This window comes from Micromesistius poutassou (assembly GCF_964030765.1).
Source record: "Micromesistius poutassou genome assembly, chromosome: 1".
NCBI lineage: Eukaryota > Metazoa > Chordata > Actinopteri > Gadiformes > Gadidae > Micromesistius > Micromesistius poutassou.
The window spans coordinates 22,179,061-22,201,157 of NC_140271.1; the positions used below are offsets into that span (position 1 = coordinate 22,179,061).

General features: G+C 44.8%; 4 protein-coding genes across 4 annotated transcripts in view; all 4 read right to left on the minus strand.

The window, feature by feature from the left end:
* The window catches only part of LOC311374652 (uncharacterized protein), an 83,483-nt gene extending 68,355 nt beyond the window's left edge, over positions 1 to 15,128 (minus strand). The window contains 1 exon segment of the mRNA XM_084488142.1: positions 15,016 to 15,128. Within this exon segment, the coding sequence (XP_084344268.1) occupies positions 15,016 to 15,083 (68 nt within the window). The 5' untranslated portion in view covers positions 15,084 to 15,128.
* The window catches only part of LOC311374003 (NLR family CARD domain-containing protein 3-like), a 123,399-nt gene that overhangs the window by 55,820 nt on the left and 45,482 nt on the right, over positions 1 to 22,097 (minus strand). The window lies entirely within an intron of this gene.
* Positions 466 to 13,260, minus strand: LOC311374540 (NLR family CARD domain-containing protein 3-like). Its single transcript, XM_084488141.1, is given in 9 exon segments — positions 466 to 1,899; positions 4,912 to 4,958; positions 6,158 to 6,331; positions 6,943 to 7,116; positions 8,510 to 8,683; positions 10,073 to 10,246; positions 11,315 to 12,416; positions 12,419 to 13,030; positions 13,166 to 13,260. Coding segments are annotated over 9 exon segments (3,060 nt in total). The 5' UTR covers positions 13,212 to 13,260; the 3' UTR covers positions 466 to 1,342.
* Positions 15,597 to 22,097, minus strand: part of LOC311374224 (uncharacterized protein) — a 56,133-nt gene continuing 49,632 nt past the window's right edge. Inside the window, exon 5 of the mRNA XM_084488139.1 lies at positions 15,597 to 15,871. Coding sequence (XP_084344265.1) covers positions 15,751 to 15,871 — 121 coding nt within the window. The 3' untranslated portion in view covers positions 15,597 to 15,750. The remainder of the gene's footprint in view (positions 15,872 to 22,097) is intronic.

Sequence of the window (22,097 nt, forward strand, 5' to 3'; positions counted from 1 at the left end):
CTGTCTGTCCGACCAGCACGCCTTCATCTCCAGCCCAGTGATGAATGATGAGGTAATGGGGTGTGTTTGGAAATGTTCCACCAGTCTAGTGTTGGATGTACCTCTGTGTATGTTATATAAATGTTGTTTGAGTCAAGTGAGTATTGTGTGCTTTGTTTCGCCGACATATATGATGTGGCATTCGGAGCATGTAATGGCGTATGTGATGTTTTTGTCGTGGATTGTGATTTTTTTTATTTATAAGATTATTATATTATAAGATTATTTATAAGGAGACAGGCGTTGGTAAATGTTGGTAAATGTCTCCATGTTGGATTCACACTCACACAGCGCTGTGTTCAGTCACAGAGACACCTGTAAAGTGACCCTCCATGCAGAGGATTTATAAACTGACCACTAAAGAAGGACCAGGAGACGACAGAATACACATCTCTTATTTCTGTATTTATACATTATTTTTTTTTTACATTATTAATGTTATAGATTTGATTAATTTAATTGTTTCATTTATTTTCTTCCGGTCTTGATCAATACCTAATAGGTTAACAATCGTTAGTTTCCATTTCAAAAGTGTCCACAATTCAGAATTCATAAAATTAGAATAAATTAGAAACACTACCATCTATTGGCCATACTCGGTTATAGCACCAACTTTATTTTATTTATGTTTAAAAAACTACATATTAACATTATTCATTCAAACATGGTTATTCGTTTTTGTAGGTTGAAGAATAAATTACTCTTTAAAAAAACACATTTAATACACTATCTATCCTGATCCATGACCCCAGTACATTTAATACACTATCTATCCCGATTCATAACCCCAGTACATTTAATACACTATCAATCCCGATCCATGACCCTGCTTGTTTCAGTCAAGTTAAGGACTGTTTAAATCATCATCCTAAATCAAATCAACATCAACATAATATAAAGCGACATGACTGTGTTTGTACAAGAATAATAAAGTGGTTGATACAAATATACTACAGAATTTACCAATAGAGCGATCACTAAAGATAGAAATGTAATAATTACTGATAACTGAGGGATTTATTGAGCATCACTGAAAACACACCTTTTTAAAATAGCTTTCATCATCAAACTCTCCTCATCTGAACAATTCATCTTTATAACTGTAGAGGAAGCTCAATGCATAATACTTTTTATAACTGTAGAGGAAGCCAAAGATATGATATTGAGGATAATGAATTCCCTATTGCATAAAAAAAAGTTTTGAGTTAAAAAAAACAGAACATATGGAGAAACTGTGTGTGTGTGTGTGTGTGTGTGTGTGTGTGTGTGTGTGTGTGTGTGTGTGTGTGTGTGTGTGTGTGTGTCAATACAACTGACTCAGAGAGACTGAGATACCAGAAGCCATAAACCCAAACGCAGGGAGGAGGTCCTCCTGGGTGAAGGAGGTCCTGAAGGTGTGGATGTGTGTCAGTGTGTCTGAGGACCCTCCTCCACCTGGGGACACTCTGTAGAAGGACAGAGTGCCAGCAGGCCGGTCCAGATACACTCCTACTCTGTTAGAGCCAGCGGGGGGGAGACGGATGGCTGTTGCTATATTGTTGTGCTCGGCAGAGTAATCGTCATCATAACACCAAAGACACCAGGACTTGTTGTTCCCTCCAAACATGCTGTCATCACCCTCTCCTCTCCTTGTGATTCCTCTGTATGTCACTCCTACACCAACACCTCCTTCCCTCTCTACCTCCCAGTAACAGCGACCAGTCAGAACCTCTCTTCCCAACACCTGGACCCAGTAGTCAAACCTCTCTGGGTGATCAGGATACGGCTGCAGCTCTTTAACCACCGTCACCTTTCTGTTGTCCTCAGACAGAGAGAGTTGTCTGTGGGCTGTGTTTGGGTCCAGTGTGAGTTCACAGGCATCTGAGGGGAGAACAAGACACCGTTACCAGGGCCGGTTCTACACCCCCCCCCACCCCCCTCCCGCGCGATCGGGACGGTGGGGGGCGATCACAGGGTTGTTGACGGGGGGGGGGGGGGGGGGGGGGGCGATCGGTTCTACACTGAATTGTAGAATTGTGCCCCCCCCCCTGCGCGATCGGGATTGTTGACAGGGGGGGACGGTGGGGGGCGATCACAGGGTTGTTCACCGGGGGGGGGCGATCGGAAATGTTGACGGGGGGGGGGGCGATGTGTTGATGATGTGTTGGGCGCCCCCAACACATTTTGCCTTTTGCTTCTCAAAGGAAAGCTAGCGTCCATATGAGAGAAAATAATAACTGATGACCACAAAGCACTGCACACACACACACACACACACACACACACACACACACACACACACACACACACACACAGTCCCGCGGTCACATCCAAGCAGCTCATAGGAAGGAGGTCTTAAAGAGGACTTATTATGGTGTTTTCTCAACAAGTGAACATAGCATATGAGTTCAGGAAAACATGTTTTTGAAGCTGTTTGCTGGAAATAGCTTCTGGGAAACAAAATCTCTCCTAGCGCTATTCCCCTCTGTTTCAGTCCCTTCACAATGTGCTGTTTCTGGTGTCTGTAGCCTTCATGCAAATGAGCTGCTGACCATTGACCAATCAGCTGTCAGAGTGAACCACAGCATGGAGGAGAAGTGATTGTTGCCGTTTGCGGACTCCCTGAGCTCTATATCTATATAATAATAACAATAATACATTATATAATATATAGGTATCTATATAATATATCTAATATCAGGGCCAAAAGCTATGTGCGCCTCTGATGATATTATGAATCATAAAGACTGCGTCTGACGTCTCTGGTACTTCCACAACAAGTAAAGACTCGTAGTGGGGGTTATCTCGGCCATGGTTCAGAAGAATTGGGGCAAAGGGACTTTGGCTTTGACTCTCTGAAGTCCGGATTGAACCGCGACATGGAGGAGAAAGGGATTGTGCTCCCGGAGCTGAGCTGCCGGACTGCCGCCGAAGCTCCCCCGCCGTACTCCCGGAGCGGGGCTGCCGGACTGCCGCCGGAGTTCTGGCGGCAGTCTGGGAGCTCCGGCGGGGGAGCTTCTCCCTGCCAGGCGGTCACATCTATTTCTGTATGGAATCTCCCTGCTTCTGAAATGCGCGAACATCTCCGCCCAGCGCTCGTCCGCTGGTCCAGGTCCACAAAATCGTATCTATGCTCTGATTGGAGGGGGGTGGGGAAGTGGGTGGTAATATGCAAATGTACCCCCCCCTCCTGTGTAGGAGGGGGCGCCGAAACTGACTCGCTCGTTTGGTAACTGTAGGCGGGGTACTTTCAGAAATGCATCTCTCACTCAAAAAAGCATGTATGGACTAGCCATTGACTCTGTTTTCTGGATCGCTCTGCCCTGGTCAAATGACATGGAAGGGTTTGTTTACTAGTGGTGCCATCGGAGAACGCTTCGGCTTTTGCCACCCGGAAGAACGAATTGTGACGTCATGGTGAATTGTCGTACTGTTCTCGCTCCCTGGGCAGTACTGACTACATTTCCCATGAGCACTGTGGTGATGCTACGTGATGTTGTGTGGGGCGCGCCCCACTGGTGGGGAATAGAGACGTGCAGGTGGGGCGCGACAAACGGGAGGAAGTGTCACTGAAAACTCCATGTTTCTTATGGTAGGAGCGAAAGCTTGACAGTAGGGCTGGGCGATATGGGCCAAAAGTCATATCTCCTATTTTCAAGCAGAATGTCGATATAAGATATATATCAATATTTGTTCATGCAATAAAATAGGTGCCGTCGCCGCGCTCCAACTGGTCGTTCTATATCGGGGGCGCCGCGCCGCTGTGCTCGTTAACCTGCCTTGCCAATTGCAACTCAATCCTAAATTTGTGTGTAGGCCAGGGTAGCTAAACATTTAAAAATGAGTCAGTCAAAAACAGTCGGAGCAAGATGTTGCAAATGCATGTTTCGCGCTGAAGGGGATTTAAAAAAGTGAGGCGAGTGGTGGAAGAGCGGGGCCGGGGCAGAGTGTGTGTGAGCCAGAGGCAGAGCGGAGTGGAGAGAGATGAGCAGAGCAGAGTCCTGCACGCCTCTTATTTGCAAACCCGCACCCGTCCTTACCCGCAAAACTTAAAACCACATCCGACCCGTGTTCCGACAGTAGCGCAAATTACATTCCGCACCCGACCAGACCCGCTATAAACTGATACCAACGCCCGACCCGCACCTGAAGGAAAATCAGACACATAAGATGGAACGCCGGGGAATTACACTAGTGGTGTTTGGCGTGGTGCTTTAGATTGCCGTGCAAAAAAGCACATCATCCACTGTGGACGGTTCTAGTTGAGTCCTCCGCTCCTGAATAGGCATCAGATCCAGCACCGGAGAAGTCTCGCTCTTTTTTCTTTCAGCTGCACTTTTATTTTCTCTATCTTTGAACTTGATGCAAGTTATAACACAGCTGCACTTTTATTTTCTCTATTGTTGAAGTTGCTGTTATTTGATGTTATTTAGTTAGAATTTAGATACAACATGATGTAACTTGATGTTACTTCAATAAATTTGGAAATGTTAAGCTTGGCGTATTTCATTAGCATTGTGTTGGGGCGATGGGGGCATGTGGGGCTTGAAAATCCCCCCTTGTCCAAAGTGGGGGGTGACCGAAAAAGTTAGAGAACCACCGCGTTAAACTAAACGCAGAATATCAACAACAAATATCAACAAAAAATTTGGCTAGTGGAAATTCTGATTGGCTGGTAACTTTAGAAAGTTACCAGCCCAATTGGCTGGTAATCAAAAAAGTTAATTTAGAACCCTGCACACGGGGGTCAAACTCGCACACGTTTCAGCCCTCGTACGGCTGGCCGCTCACGGTTAATATTACTGAACCGACGTCACCTCCTGCTGTGTGGATGGACTTTCCATCTCTATAGTTAGTGTGTGTTGAGATGAATCAAACTAAACAGACACTTACACTTCTTTAGAGCTGGTTTCATCCTCCGCACTCCACCGTGCTCCACACTGGGGAGACAAAGAGAGAGCAGCATGTTGTCTTTAGACAGGGAAACATTATTCACATGTTAACAAAGAGAGAGCAGCATGTTGTCTTTAGACAGGGAAACATTATTCACATGTTGACAAAGAGAGAGCAGCATGTTGTCTTTAGACAGGGAAACATTATTCACATGTTGACAAAGAGAGAGCAGCATGTTGTCTTTAGACAGGGAAACATTATTCACATGTTAACAAAGAGAGAGCAGCATGTTGTCTTTAGACAGGGAAACATTATTCACATGTTAACAAAGAGAGAGCAGCATGTTGTCTTTAGACAGGGAAACATTATTCACATGTTGACAAAGAGAGAGCAGCATGTTGTCTTTAGACAGGGAAACATTATTCACATGTTAACAAAGCGAGAGCAGCATGTTGTCTTTAGACAAGGGAACATTATTCACATGTTAACAAAGAGAGCAGCATTTTGTCTCCAAAAACTGAAACATTAACATAACTGTTGTTTCTAAATGAGAGCACATTATCTAGTAATATAAAACGGGTGGCTTAAATCAAGCGATCTGATTGGTTCCCAACTGTTGTATATTGAGCATATACACACAGCTATGACGCCCGTTCAGTTTACAGAGTTCAGTATCACTCTGCGCCTAACTTGAACTGTTGTTTATTTATATTTATAAAACGGGTGGCTTAAATCAAGCGATCTGATTGGTTCCCAACGGTTGTATATTGAGCGTATACACACAGCTATGACGCCCGTTCAGTTTACAGAGTTCAGTATCACTCTGCGCCTAACTTGAACTGTTGTTTATTTATATATAAAAGCAATAGCATAGTTCACTGAAGCCTAAAAACATTTTGATTGCTGGAGAGGGTGGAAATGTTGTAAAGCAATAGGCACACGGTGAGTGAACTCGATAGTAGGCTAAATTGCCGGCAGCCAGGAGGGACTACTTTTTTGTATTCGTTAAAAAAAATGCTTTTCTGACTTTCTCGCTTTTTCAAAATTGAGGGTGTCTATGACTTTCATTCATTCACCGTTTTATAAAAGCAATAGATCATGACAGGCTGTGTGTTCTCATTATACCACAGTAAAGGGGCGTTGTCCCCTTTACTGTGGTATAATGAGCGATCAGTGGAACGGTAACATGGTCCACTGATCCTTGTAGGAGACATTGTCCCTGAGTGGTGAGCTGTCCTCTCCATACCTGAGAGTGTCCAGTCTCCAGTGTGGATCCTCCAGTCCAGCAGAGAGCAGCGCAGCTCCTGAGTCTCCTGGGTGATTGTAGCTCAGGTCCAGCTCTCTCAGATGGGAGGGGTTGGAGCTCAGAGCTGAGGCCAGAGAAGCACAGCCTTCCTGTGTGACCAGGCAGCCAGACAACCTACACACACACACACACACACACACACACACACACACACACACACACACACACACACACACACACACACACACACACACACACACACACACACACACACACACACAAGCAACTCATAGGAAGGAGGTCTTAAAGAGGACTTATTATGGTGTTTTCTCAACAAGTGAACATAGCATATGAGTTCAGGAAAACATGTTTTTGAAGCTGTTTGCTGGAAATAGCTTCTGGGAAACAAAATCTCTCCTAGCGCTATTCCCCTCTGTTTCAGTCCCTTCACAATGTGCTGTTTCTGGTGTCTGTAGCCTTCATGCAAATGAGCTGCTGAACCATGAATGTTGAACCATTGTGTAAAAATGTCTTGATAACAAGGAACAGACCAGTGTAAATGTTTTGGTGAGAGTCAACAGCTATTCAGTCTATGGTCAGAACGTCCAAAGTAATTCCTCAACAATCCAAAAATATAACAAAGAACTTGAAATCGGTCAAATGTCTTCTGATATGGAACATTGTGGCGTGACTGTTTGCACATTATGTAAAACTGTCATTTTAATTATTAATACATTTCATACAACAATTAGTTTAATTGTTTTTGCACCTTGACTAAAACTGACCTTAGAGTTTCCAGTGTACAGTGTGGACTCCCCAGTCCAGCAGAGAGCAGCTTCACTCCTGAATCCTGCAGATCATTGGTACTCAGGTCCAGCTCTCTCAGACTAGAGGAGTTGGAGCTGAGAACTGAGGCCAGAGCTTCACAGCATCTCTCTGACAGATGGCAGCCAGTCAGCCTTTAAACAATATGCAGTTGTTAATTAGTTGTTAATTATACATAAATGATACATCTATAATGTTTTATAAATAATGAAACAACTGGAAAACATGTCTTCAAAGAAACATTTTAAGAAGAGTCTGTTATTCTACTTTAGGGCTCTACACTCACACAAACAGACAGGAACATGTTACTCTTCAGAACATTTTTAACAGACAGTTAAACTACTGTCTATTAAAAATATTCACACAACTGACCCTAGTTGAATATGTAACTTAAGACATTTCTAATTTATACAATCATCGCTAGATCGTTGTTTCACACTAACAGTCAGTACCTCGTCCCTGGTCCCTCCTAGTGTCTACATTGTTGAGTCCTTGGGCTCCGTCGCTCGCCCTAACAATCTCCTCCCTGTACAGTGTCACCGACCCCTCCCCTGTCTGACTACCCTCCTGTCACCGACCCCTCCCCTGTCTGACTACCCTCCTGTCACCGACCCCTCCCCTGTCTGACTACCCTCCTGTCACCGACCCCTCCCCTGTCTGACTACCCTCCTGTCACCGACCCCTCCCCTGTCTGACTACCCTCCTGTCACCGACCCCTCCCCTGTCTGACTACCCTCCTGTCACCGACCCCTCCCCTGTCTGACTACCCTCCTGTCACCGACCCCTCCCCTGTCTGACTACCCTCCTGTCACCGACCCCTCCCCTGTCTGACTACCCTCCAGCCTTCAAGCCCCAAGTCCCTCCTTAACATATTTGTGTCCCTCAGTAAAGACCCTTTGATTTACTGTCTGTCAGCCTCACTCTGTGTGAGCATTTGGGTCCACTCGCTCTACTTCCCCTTAACAGTTGCTCAGACGGAGCTTCACAGAGGAGGGGGGTGCCCCTCGGTCGTGACGTCAGACTTCCTCGGTAAAGGTCTGACGTCACGTAAAGAACGCCACCTGCGTTCAGCAGGGTGGAACGTTCACGGCGTGTTTTGGGGAGAATGGCAAAAACATAGGATTTGACCCCTTTTCTCTCTAAATTGGGACTCATTTCAGTAACAGTGATAAAATGGCATGGATTACTATAAGATTATATAAAACATATTAAAACTTGTTAAATCACAAAAACAGAACATTTATTTTTGCCATGAAATCTTATCTCAGAATTCTGAGATAATGAACACAGTAATTCAGAAAAAAAGAGTGCATTATTATTGCATGAAAACTCAGAATTCAGAGTTAATTATGTCACTAATTCAGAAAAACAAGAGCAGAATTTATTTTCTCAAGTGAATTTCCAAGTATGTTAGGTGGCATGCATACAATGATTACGTCTAGGCTTGTGACAACTACTACACTATTTAAGAATCAGCTGAATGTCTGCTGATAGTAAAATGTTATTATGCACATTAATTAAACTGACCTGAGAGTTTCCAGTGTACAGTGTGGACTCCCCAGTCCAGCAGAGAGCAGCTTCACTCCTGAATCCTGCAGATCATTGGTACTCAGGTCCAGCTCTCTCAGACTAGAGGAGTTGGAGCTGAGAACTGAGGCCAGAGCTTTACAGCATATCTCTGACAGATGGCAGCCAGTCAGCCTTTAAACAATATGCAGTTGTTTTAATTATACATTAATTATACATCTATAATGTTTTATGAATGATGAAACAACTGGAAAACGTGTCTTCAAAGAAACTTTTTAAGAAGAGTCTGTTATTCTACTTTAGGGCTCTACACTCACACAAACAGACAGGAACATGTTACTCTTCAGAACATTTTTAACAGACAGTTAAACTACTGTCTATTCAAAATATTCACACAACTAATCCTAGTTTAATATGTAATTTAAGACATTTTAAATGTATACAATCATCGCTAGATCGTTGTTTCACACTAACAGTCAGTACCTCGTCCCTGGTCCCTCCTAGTGTCTACATTGTTGAGTCCTTGGGCTCCGTCGCTCGCCCTAACAATCTCCTCCCTGTACAGTGTCACCGACCCCTCCCCTGTCTGACTACCCTCCTGTCACCGACCCCTCCCCTGTCTGACTACCCTCCTGTCACCGACCCCTCCCCTGTCTGACTACCCTCCTGTCTCCGACCCCTCCCCTGTCTGACTACCCTCCTGTCACCGACCCCTCCCCTGTCTGACTACCCTCCAGCCTTCAAGCCCCAAGTCCCTCCTTTACATATTTGTGTCCCTCAGTAAAGACCCTTTGATTTACTGTCTGTCAGCCTCACTCTGTGTGAGCATTTGGGTCCACTCGCTCTACTTCCCCTTAACAGCTGCTCAGACGGAGCTTCACAGAGGAGGGGGGTGCCCCTCGGTCGTGACGTCAGACTTCCTCAGTAAAGGTCTGACGTCACGTAAAGAACGCCACCTGCGTTCAGCAGAGTGGAACGTTCACGGCGTGTTTTGGGGAGAATGGCAAAAACATACGATTTGACCCCTTTTCTCTCTAAATTGGGACTCATTTCAGTAACAGTGATAAAATGGCATACACTTTTATCATATTATATATATTATTAATACATTACTATATTGATGATCAAATAAAACAAATGACCACGTTTAAAACCAAAAAATGTAGTTTTGGGTTCACTGGTTCTTTAAGGCTGATGAGCAGCAGCTACCGTACTCCATAGAGAGGAGAGCTTCTCTTGGGATTTGGAGGTATCTCGTTAAATCACAAAAACAGCACATTTATTTTTGCCATGAAATCTTATCTCAGAATAATGCGATAATTAACACTAATTCAGAAAAAAAGAGCATCTTATTATTCCATAAAAACTCAGAATTCAACATAATTATGTCGTTAATTCAGAAAAACAAGAGCAGAATTTATTTTCTCAAGTGTATTTCCAAGTATTTTAGTTGGCATGCATACAATGATAATGTCTAGGCTTGTGACAACTACTTTACTATCTAAGAATCAGCTGAATGTCTGCTGATAGTAAAATGTTATTATGCACATTAAGTAAACTGACCTGAGAGTTTCCAGTGTACAGTGTGGACTCCCCAGTCCAGCAGAGAGCAGCTTCACTCCTGAATCCTGCAGATCATTGGTACTCAGGTCCAGCTCTCTCAGACTAGAGGAGTTGGAGCTGAGAACTGAGGCCAGAGCTTTACAGCATCTCTTTGACAGATTACAGCCATTCAACCTTTAAACAAAACAAAAACAGACAAGAACATGTAACTCTTCAGAAATTATATCCCTATTAACATGAAGTTGGTTGAATGTATGTCAGTTCAGCTTTTATTTAAAGGTGAGATATTATACCACCAGGTGGGGTCTGGTTGCAGACTCATGGGGGATTCTGGGAGCTCCACTGTAGAACGGAACCTCCACTGTCTACGACGCGCCTCCAGCCACTCTGCTGCCCCCTATTGCAGTATTGGACTAGTACAACACTCCAATCGACCACATCTCTTGAGAGGCTTGTAAATTATACAGATGTAAGTTTGTCATGCTTTGATGATAAAGGAGTTACAGAGTAACCGTCTTTCATTTGACTCTTGTCGTGAATAATTTGTTCAGTGAAATTTGATAAAATACGTAAAACGTCCAATTACGGAACATTGCAATACCCTGATGTTTCTGCATTAGTTACGATCTATTTCACATACATATAGCGATCTTGTTATTCTTTCACGTTGTTTACAACTTACTTCCTTATTCAAGTGAAGGTGACGTATTTCCGTTCTACAGTGGAGCTCCCAGAATCCCCCATGAGTCTGACACCATGGTTTTTTTCAAAATGGCTAATCACACTCACGCCTGGTGGTATAATATGTCACCTTTAAACAAAGTAAATATCTTTGTATCATACAACTATGTCTTTGTATACAGATATTTGTTATAAGTGAGAATATTTGTTATGCCTGGACCAACAGACATGTATTGTAGATGTTTATATTATTCTAGTATTATTGTGTTGCATGTGTTGAAATACAAGGTCTTAGAACATATACGGAAATGTTTTTGTATATTATTATATCCTTTAACTTCTAGTATTATGTATATTGTGTTCTGTATTGTAATACATGTTATTAATGAACCTACAGAGATGGATTGTATATTATTACAACTTATATTCTAGTATTATGTATTTTGTAATACATGTTATAAGTTAAACTACAGAGATGTTTTGTATGTTGATATAACTTTTATATTGTAGTACTGTGTGTATTGTGTTGTCTATTGTAATACATGTTATTAGTGAACCTACATAGATGTTTTGGAGGCTTTGACCACTGGCAGCAGCCTCAGAAGACCCTCCTCTGAAGCAGAGTATTTCTTCAGGTCAAACACATCCAGCTCCTCTTCTGATGACAGTAAGATGAAGACCAGAGCTGACCACTGAGCAGGAGAGAGAGATTCTCCAGAGAGACTTCCTGATGTCAGGTACTGTTGGATCTCCTCCAGTAGAGAACGGTCGTTAAGCTCATTTAGGCAGTGGAACAGATTGATGCTTCTCTCTGGAGAGAGATCTCCACTTATCTTCTCCTTGATGTAAGACACTGATTTCTGATTGGTCTGTGAGCTACTACTTGTCTGTCTCAGCAGACCTTGTAGGAGACTCTGATTGGTCTCCAGAGAGAGGCCCAGGAGGAAGCGGAGGAACAAGTCCAGGTGTCCGTTCTCACTCTGTAAGGCCTTGTCCACAGCCTTCTCATAGAAGCGATCTGATTTCTTTATTTTAAGAGTAGACCACCTGGATGGTTGTTCTTCTGAGATCAGATTGACACCACTGTCAATGAATGTCTTAAAGACATAAAGGGCAGCCAGAAACTCCTGGATGCTCAGATGGACAAAGCAGAACACCTTGTTCTGGTACAGCCCACATTCCTCTTTAAAGATCTGGGTGAACACTCCTGTGTACTCTGAGGCTGCTCTGACATTGATGCCACACTCTGCCAGGTCTGCCTCATAGAAGATCAGGTTGCCTTTCTCCAGCTGGTTAAAAGCCAGTTTTCCCAGAGAAACAATGATCTTCCTGCTCTCTGAACTCCAGTGATGATCTGTTTCAGCTCTCCCATGATACTTCGTCTCCCCCTGTATGGACTGAACCCTCAGGAAGTGGCTGTACATCTGAGTCATGGTCTTGGGCATATCTTCTTCACCCTGGGATGTTTTGAAGATGTCCTCAAAAACTGTAGCAGTGATCCAACAGAAGACTGGGATGTGACACATGATGTGGAGGCTTCGTGATTTCTTCACGTGGGAGATGATTTTGCTGGCCAGCTTCTCGTCTCTGAATCTCTTCCTGAAGTACTCCTCCTTCTGTGGGTCGGTGAACCCTCTCACCTCTGTCACCATGTCAACACACTTGTCAGCAGCACGTCCACCGAGGTGGACTCTGTGACATCAGTACAGATCGGGTTGTTCTGGAAGTCCAGAGGAAATCGACACTCATCCAGACCATCCAAGATGAAGACAACTTGGAACCGGTCGTATCTGCAGATTCCTGCTTCTTTGGTCTCAATAAAGAAGTGATGAAGAAGTTCCACTAAGCTAAACCTTTTATCTCTCAGTAAATTCAGCTCTCTGAAAGTGATTGGAAATGTGAAGTGTATGTCGTGGTTGGTTTTGCCTTCAGCCCAGTCCAGAGTGAACTTGTGTGTTAAGATGGTTTTACCAATGCCAGCCACTCCAGTTGTCATTATTGTCCTGATTGGTTGATCTTTTCCAGGTAAGGGTTTAAAGATGTCTTCACATCTGATTGGTGTTTCCTCCCTGGCTGGTTTCCTGGAAGCTGTTTCAATCAGTCTGACCTCATGTTCCTTGTTGACCTCTCCACTGCCTCTCTCTGTGATGTAGAGCTCTGTGTAGATGTCATTCAGAGGTCTTGACTCTCCTGCTTTAGCGATTCCCTCAAACACACACTGGGTCTTCACCATCAGATGAGACTTGATTTTATGTTGGCACTCATTAGCAATCATTTCTAAATTAAAAAACAACAGAAGAATGTGTGTTTATAAATAGTACAGGTCTTTAAAAGAAATATAATAGTCTCTTACGGCTCTGTTTTAAAATAAGACAAACTTTCTAATCTGTTTTCAAAATAAGAGTATCTTACTGCTCTTCAGTGTGTGGGCCAGCTCCTCCAGCTTCAACTGCTTCATGCAGAGCAGTGTGATGTCTAGCACTCCCTCTCTGGCGCGCCTCCTCTGCTCCTCCTCCTCTCCATCCTCCTCCTCTCTCTGGCTCGCTGAGCATTGTGGGTAATCTGGGTAGAGAACCCTCCAGAGCTTCTCCACCTCCTTGTCTAGAAAAGCGTGTGCGTTCTCCTTGATCCTCTGGAACAGAACGAAACATCAATGAGAACTTTACTGTGAACTAACTGAGGACATCAGAAGCGTCTGTCCTGGATTCACGTCCTGCTGGTCTGAAGAGGGAAGCCTGGAGACTGTTAGCTCCAGACTGTTAGCTCCAGACTGACTGTTAGCTCCAGACTGTTAGCTCCAGACTGTTAGCTCCAGACCGTTAGCGCCAGACTGTTAGCTCCACACTGTTAGCTCCAGACTGACTGTTAGCTCCACACTGTTAGCTCCAGACTGTTAGCTCCAGACTGTTAGCTCCAGACCGTTAGCGCCAGACTGTTAGCTCCACACTGTTAGCTCCAGACTGACTGTTAGCTCCACACTGTTAGCTCCAGACCGTTAGCTCCAGACTGTTAGCTCCAGACCGTTAGCTCCACACTGTTAGCTCCAGACCGTTAGCTCCACACTGTTAGCTCCAGACCGTTAGCTCCAGACTGTTAGCTCCAGACCGTTAGCTCCACACTGTTAGCTCCAGACCGTTAGCTCCAGACCGTTAGCTCCAGACTGTTAGCTCCAGACTGTTAGCTCCAGACTGTTAGCTCCAGACCGTTAGCTCCAGACTGTTAGCTCCAGACTGTTAGCTCCAGACTGTTAGCTCCAGACTGTTCGCTCCAGACTGTTAGCTCCAGACTGTTAGCTCCACACTGTTAGCTCCAGACTGTTAGCTCCAGACTGTTAGCTTCAGACTGTTAGCTCCAGACTGTTAGCTCCAGACTGTTAGCTCCAGGAGAGATGTTGTTCACATGTCAGTGTTGTCCATTTACACACCTTCAACTCTGTGTGCTGCTGCTGTACAGACAGACCACTGGGAACCTTTGACCTCCTCTGGTGTCTGTGGAGCACACACACACACACACACACACACACACACACACACACACACACACACACACACACACACACACACACACACACACACACACACACACACACACACACACACAGTCCTGTTTCTTATTGCAGAATAACAATGTGTCATATTGGTTGAGATGAGATGAGATTACTGACTGTTGATGTACAGGCTCCAAAATAATTTGTTTATCCTGACCTTGTTCCTTTATTTATACATGAATCAATTTATCTATACCTTTTATTCTTCTCTTACATGGAATTTCATTCAAAATAAACTTAGGAATGCTAATTTAGAACTACCGTATTGACCTGAATATAAGACAAGGTTTCTTTCCTGGAATTGCGTCTAAAAGAGTTGGGTTGTTTTGTATTCGGGGTCTAGACGACATTTCCGTCTTCCTGGTGATGAATGCCTTTCATTTGACTCCTTGTGGTTCCATGCTGCTTCCCTTTCCCCGTAGGAGCTGGGCCCTAACAGTTACCGTACTTTACATCTTTACATCTTAAATAAATATTTTTCCAGAAACGTCTCTTTAAAAAGTGGGGGTCGTATTTTGTCTTTTATCCAAAGAGACTTGTGACAGAAAGTGAGTGAGCTGGAGGTACGAGGAGCAGGGTCCTCTTGCTGAAAGACGTCAACTCGAACAACTGATAACATATTCTGATGACAAGCCGGGGGAGAAACAGTTCTGATGAACTCAGATATGGGTCAGATATCAAGTGGTCTGTTTCATTGTCTGTTTGAAACTCCTACCTCTCCTCTCTGGAGGGGCGTCCATCTTTAAGGTCAGGAGGATGACTCATAGAGCGGTCACTCTTCATGGAGACACAGCTGGGTCCAGGGGAGTCTGCTCTCTCCTGCTGCCCTGGGCTTCACAACACACACACACACACACACACACACACACACACACACACACACACACACACACACACACACAAAGAGCAGGTGAACATCACTATAAACACTGCTCTGATTATTGGATGTGAACTCTAGAGAGACAACACTGAATCAACAGAGTTTGAAGGTCCACAACATTTTATTTTCTTGCAAGAGCACACTTTGAATTTGCTCAGCAAGTCCCTCTGGGAGCGAGCAATATAATCCCTCTCCGATTCCCCTCTCCCAGCACATTAACCAATCACATCGGTGTATCTGATATAGACGGGCCAAAAGCGTTGCTGTTTTACCGATCGGATAAGGCGAGAGTCTTATCTATTGGTTATCTCCGCTGGTCTGGATACGTCACCCCTTGTATTCTTCTGATTGGTCGTAGTGTTATCCAGTGATATTGCAGTGATATCACTGGATATCAGTGCAGTGATATTTTCAAATGCATGCTTGGGGCCGCCCCTCGAGTTGGGCCATTTTCATTACTCGTTGCCAGACCCTACAGCTTTCTAGAGGTGGGTCTGGATTTCCAGGCTATCTGATCAGTAGAGTCTGATAACAACCAACTGGTCTGGTTTCATTGTCTGTTTGAAACTCCTACCTCTCCTCTCTAGAGGGGCGTCCATCTTTAAACCCAACAGGTATATTCATAGAGCGGTCACTCTTCATGGAGACACAGCTGGGTCCAGGGGAGTCTGCTCTCTGCTGCTGCTCTGGGCTTCAACACACACACACACACACACACACACACACACACACACACACACACACACACACACACACACACACACACACACACACACACACACACACACACACACACACACACACACACACACACAGCTTTTACTCAGACTATTGATGGTTTTATGATGTATCACTGCTGAGCTCTGAGATGGACAACAGTCACAGACAGAGAGAGATCCTCTTCTTACCTCTCAGCTTTGCTCTGGCGGCCATGTTCCCCAGACAGAGTGGTCTTAGAGGTAGGACCCCCCTCCTCTCTCTCCTCATCCATAGTAGACTGGAGACCTGGACACAAACACAACTACATATTGTTCCTCTGGTCATTCAGCGTTTGGTTATTCTCTGCTTTTATAGAACCTGCTTATCAGTGGTGGACTCAGACAGTTTGAAGGGCAGGGGCGAAAAAATAAAAAGGGCGCATTCTGCACAACATGGGGCCCCACCAGCGCGCAAAAAGCTATGAGGCATCATGTACGATGAAATAGTCCTCGCCCTCATTAAGATTAGCACTACGTTATTATGAGGAGATCCAGATCAAAGTAATTAATGACATGGTACTGACAATTAAAATGATAACCACACCTCTATGATAAAACCACACAGGGAACTATAAAACCTTTACTTTATTCCACAAACACCTTCATCAAGTAAAACACAGAGGGAACTACTAACATTTGTTCCACAACCACACACCCAGGCGTGATAATGTCCATGACAAAGCTATGATTTGGGAGCTTAGCAGTCGGAGCTTAGTAGTGGAAACGCGCCACTAGAGGGCACTCAATATGTTTTTCCACGTGTAAAGGGCAGCCAATAAGGCCCTTCCTCTCGTTGTCACCCCTGTAGAGGGCACTTTAGCAACACTTCTTCAACCATGGAGGCACCGGACGGGCAGAAGGGCACTAGCAGGGCCCTCATTAAGGCACGTTGCTCTAGAGGGCACATCATCATCCCTTATTGTATGAAGGGGCACCTAGAGGGCACCCAATCATTTTTAGCACGTGTAAAGGGCAGCCAATAAGGCACTTCCTCTCATTTTCGTCACTCTTGAGGGCACTTTAGCGCGCTTTTTCAACCACTGAGGCACGAGGGGGGGTGGTCGGTCCAAATCCCTACTTTCTTGACTTTCCCAAAATATGTCTGTTGTACCACCCTGTGTTCATACATTTTCTAAATCAGATGGGGATAAGCTATTATAGAGCATTTTTGATGTATTCCTGTGTAATTGTTTTTTGTCCAAGGATGCAATTCTCTTTTTCTGTCAGCAGAGGTCGCAAGGGGACATTCTGAAGTGAATAAGATTGATATCTATAGGTAGATATAGATAGATATATAGACACACAGACAGATAGACAGCTAGACAGACACACAGACACACAGACAGACAGACACACAGACACACAGACAGATAGATGATAGATGGCCTACACATCCATCCAAATTGTCTTTTGTCTGCATCTATACTGTAATAAACTCATTTGAAACCCAAGTCATTTGGTTGAGAAACACTGGCATGTCTTGTCTTGTCTTGTCTTGTCTGGCTTGTCCTGGAAGCACAGCCTGTCGGCCTAAATGGCAAAAACTCAGGTGTCAACTGGGAGTACAGAACTACAATGGACTACATATTCTCTCTCTCTCTCTCCCTCCCCCCCTGTCTCCCTATCTCTCTCTCCCTCCCCCCCTGTCTCCCTCTCTCTCTCTCTCTCTCTCTCTCTGTTTTTTTTTGTTATATTCTTTTACTGACTTACTGAATGTCAATGCACATTGTATTGTATGCTGCAGTATAACCTACAAAATAAACTTGAACTTGTGCAATTTTCAAAAGATAGATGGCCTACACATCCATCCAAATTGTCTTTTGTCTGCATCTATACTGTAATAAACTCATTTGAACCCCAAGTCATTTGGTTGAGAAACACTGGCATTTCATAAAAATAGGATACATTTCGCCTCTCATTCAAATGACTTAGTCCTCTTGTGGAGCTTGTAGGTAAAAATGGCTTTACTGACTTCCTCTTGACGTTTAGACCACACCCCCATCCCCAGATCTGGCCCTCTTCCTCACGCACAATGACAATACTGACAATGAGATTAATAATACAATTGAAATGATCATTATAATATTAATAATAATAATAATAATATAAACATATATAATAATGACTCAATAATAATAATAATAATTGTAACAGATATCATAATAACAATACAATTGAAACAAAATACTTATAAATGTATTATAATAATTATTCGTAAGTCGTAATAGTATTAATGATATTAAACATAATATTCAAATCCTTATTTGATAAATAGTTTGAATAAAGATGAATACATTTTTCATGCAAGAAAATGTCGACATACAAACCAATTAATTAACAATGTGAGAAGTGTCAAGTACACCAAAGTTTACAAAGCAGTAACGTTACATTACATTATGGTTTCATAAATATAACCTATGAATTATGATATGACGGAGCGTGGTGACTACAGTACCTCGTCTTCTCCCTGCTGTGATGAAGAGCTCAGCACCAAACCGTCCAACACAACAAGGAAAGAATGATGTGAACCAACCAGTTGGACCAGTTCCCCTCCCAGTTTAAACTCCTGTCACACTAACCTCTTATTGGCTGCTGTTCCATGACTTCACTCAGAAGAATAACCACTTTATTAAAATATGAACGATGGACAGAGCTGTGATGTCTAGAAGCTCAGAGAAATACAAAGAGACACTTGATGGTTCAAACAGCAGGTAGAGACACTCTGATGCATCGCCTCACACGTCCTCCTCAGTTACAGAAAATAAATACCAGGACTTCATGAACACTTTACCATACATTAATGAAACATTCATTAACATTAGTGAATTAACTAACATTTAACTAATGGTATAGTAACTATTAATTAACGTTAGTAAATGCAGTAATAACCATTATTATACACTATTAGCATGGGGAACTAAATACACATTGCTCACATGTGTATTTAGTTCCTATGGACATTGTTAGTAAACATGAACACCATAATTAAATGATTACTATTCATTAACTGTTAATGCTCATGACTGCATTAACTAAAGTTAATTAATGGTTAATTAATGCACCCTTATTGTAAAGTGTTCCCATGATTTCCATGAAGAGATAAATGTAGATAAAGTAGAGAATAGAAACACGTGACCTAGAGAAGGCCTCTCCTGTGTTCCAGGTGATCAGTACAATCTCACAAAGATCTAATCCTCACCACACGTCTTCTTCCTCATACCAAACCTGTGGCGGCCGCGCCTCCATTCATACCATCACTCTGTTGATCAAACACAGCGAGACGGTGGCTGACCTTCACCTTAATGTGAAGGTCAGCTAACCTTCACATTAGCTGACCTTCACCTAAATGGGTTTTCATTGGAAAAGCATTTTAAACACAGAAGGTTAAAACAGTACAGGTTTATACCGGGTTAGATCTCAGCTTCTTCACTGTTTCTGCTCAATTTTAAGAGTAAGAAAGGAAAAAACTGGACATAAAAGAAGAGAAATGTAATAAAAAAATAAATAATTATGTTAAATTATCATAATTATTATTACAATAACTGAATGTATTCAATAATGTGATAAAGGGTCCATAAGGGTGGCAGGTCCATGTTGTCTGATTCCTATGTGCTGGTCTGTATCTTAAGGCTGGATTCGGTTTCTCCCTGATGAAGATGTGTCTCATGGTGTCAGTCGGTCGTTAGGGCGGTTCCAGCAGCAGCTATTTCCTGGTGAGGCCTTCTCCTGACTGGCAGCCAAACTCATTGACATAACACATACCTCCTCTCGTTAGGAACGGTTTGGTTGGCATCAAGAGGTGCCAGTAACACGCCCTCTTGTGATGTCACAGTCTCCTCACTCCTACTAGACGTTTTGTAGGTGTTGAGAGACGGTGACATCACCAGAGGGCGTGTCATTGGAGGACGTACATCCTCTTTTCAACGCTACCTCACTGTCACTTTAATGCACTGCAGAATGTATGCCAATGTGTGTGTGGGGGTGTGGGAGGGTAGAGGGGGTTTCTGTGTATAGCTGGACATTGTTTTGTTTTGTATTGTTTTATATTCTTTTTACAACTATTTATTTTATAAAGCACCAAGAGGACTGCCATCCAATGTCATTGTGTCCTGTGCAATGACAATAAAGATTTATATTATTCAATCATTATTAGGTGGCTAATTAAAAACTACAACCTAAGATGGCTGCCGCACAAGAAGGATCCGGAATGACGGCGTTGTGTTTTTAAGAGTGAAACTACAACATCCAGGATGTGTTGGTATAAAGAAGAGACACAATTCAACAAGGAACAGTGACACACAAAAATATAAACATCACATTCACAGGGTTGCCAACTTTTGGTTTTTGGCCGGAGTGAGACTCTGCTACTGGTCCAACTCTTTAACCAGTAGGCCACGGACGCATTAACTGTTTTAGAGACAGTGTTTTGGGGCTTTGTTCTTGGCCCCACAATAAATGAATTTGTGAATCTGTGCGTGATGTAGTGACATCAACTGCCCCCCATTAGGATTAATATAACGCGTTGATGATTTCCCAATCTAAAGAACCAGAGGTTTGATTTGGTCATTTCCAACATGTTTAACGAGGCCTACCTGGTACACAACGGTGACACTCACAGCGTGTCTGTTTTCTTTGCGGGAATCATTTGTACGTTTCAGATGCAGGAGTGAGGCTGAAGACAGCGAGGCCGACTCAGAGCAGGGTTCACGCTGTGGGTCCAGCGCTCTGCACAGAGGCTGCTGAGCGCTGACAGAGCGCTGACGTCTGAACACCGAGCTGGAGTCTGGGATGGGACCCCATGAGGGACGGGGACACAAGGGTTCAGCCCCCTGGCCGCGCACAGACCCCCTGTTGAGGGGGAGCCCGGAGGAGGACCAGGACTAGGACCAGACCAGGACCAGACCAGGAGGAGGACCAGGAGGAGGACCAGGAGGAGGACCAGACCAGGAGGAGGACCAGACCAGGAGGAGGACTAGACCAGGAGGAGGACCAGGAGGAGGACCAGACCAGGAGGAGGACCAGGAGGAGGACCAGACCAGGAGGAGGACCAGGAGGAGGACCAGACCAGGAGGAGGACCAGGAGGAGGACTAGACCAGGAGGAGGACCAGACCAGGACCAGACCAGGAGGAGGACCGGACCAGGAGGAGGACCAGACCAGGAGGAGGACCAGACCAGGAGGAGGACCAGGAGGAGGACCAGACCAGGAGGAGGACCAGACCAGGACCAGACCAGGAGGAGGACCAGACCAGGAGGAGGACCAGGAGGAGGACCAGGAGGAGGACCAGGAGGAGGACCAGACCAGGAGGAGGACTAGACCAGGAGGAGGACCAGACCAGGAGGAGGACCAGACCAGGAGGAGGACCAGACCAGGAGGAGGACTAGACCAGGAGGAGGACCAGACCAGGAGGACCAGACCAGGAGGAGGACTAGACCAGGAGGAGGACCAGGAGGAGGACCAGACCAGGAGGAGGACTAGACCAGGAGGAGGACCAGACCAGGAGGAGGACTAGACCAGGAGGAGGACCAGACCAGGAGGAGGACTAGACCAGGAGGAGGACCAGACCAGGAGGACCAGACCAGGAGGAGGACTAGACCAGGAGGAGGACCAGGAGGAGGACCGGACCAGGAGGAGGACCAGACCAGGAGGAGGAGGACTAGACCAGGAGGACTAGACCAGGAGGAGGACCAGACCAGGAGGAGGACTAGACCAGGAGGAGGACTAGACCAGGAGGAGGACCAGACCAGGAGGAGGACTAGACCAGGAGGAGGACCAGACCAGGAGGACTAGACCAGGAGGAGGACCAGACCAGGAGGAGGACCAGACCAGGAGGAGGACCAGGAGGAGGACCAGGAGGAGGACCAGACCAGGAGGAGGACCAGACCAGGAGGAGGACCAGGAGGAGGACCAGACCAGGAGGAGGACCAGACCAGGAGGAGGACCAGACCAGGAAGAGGACCAGGAGGAGGACCAGACCAGGAGGAGGACCAGACCAGGAGGAGGACCAGACCAGGAGGAGGACCAGACCAGGAGGAGGACCAGACCAGGAGGAGGACCAGACCAGGAGGAGGACCAGGAGGAGGACCAGACCAGGAGGAGGACCAGACCAGGCCCGCCACGGGGGCTTCTCGGGTGGTCTCCGACCAGCCACGCCCCTTCC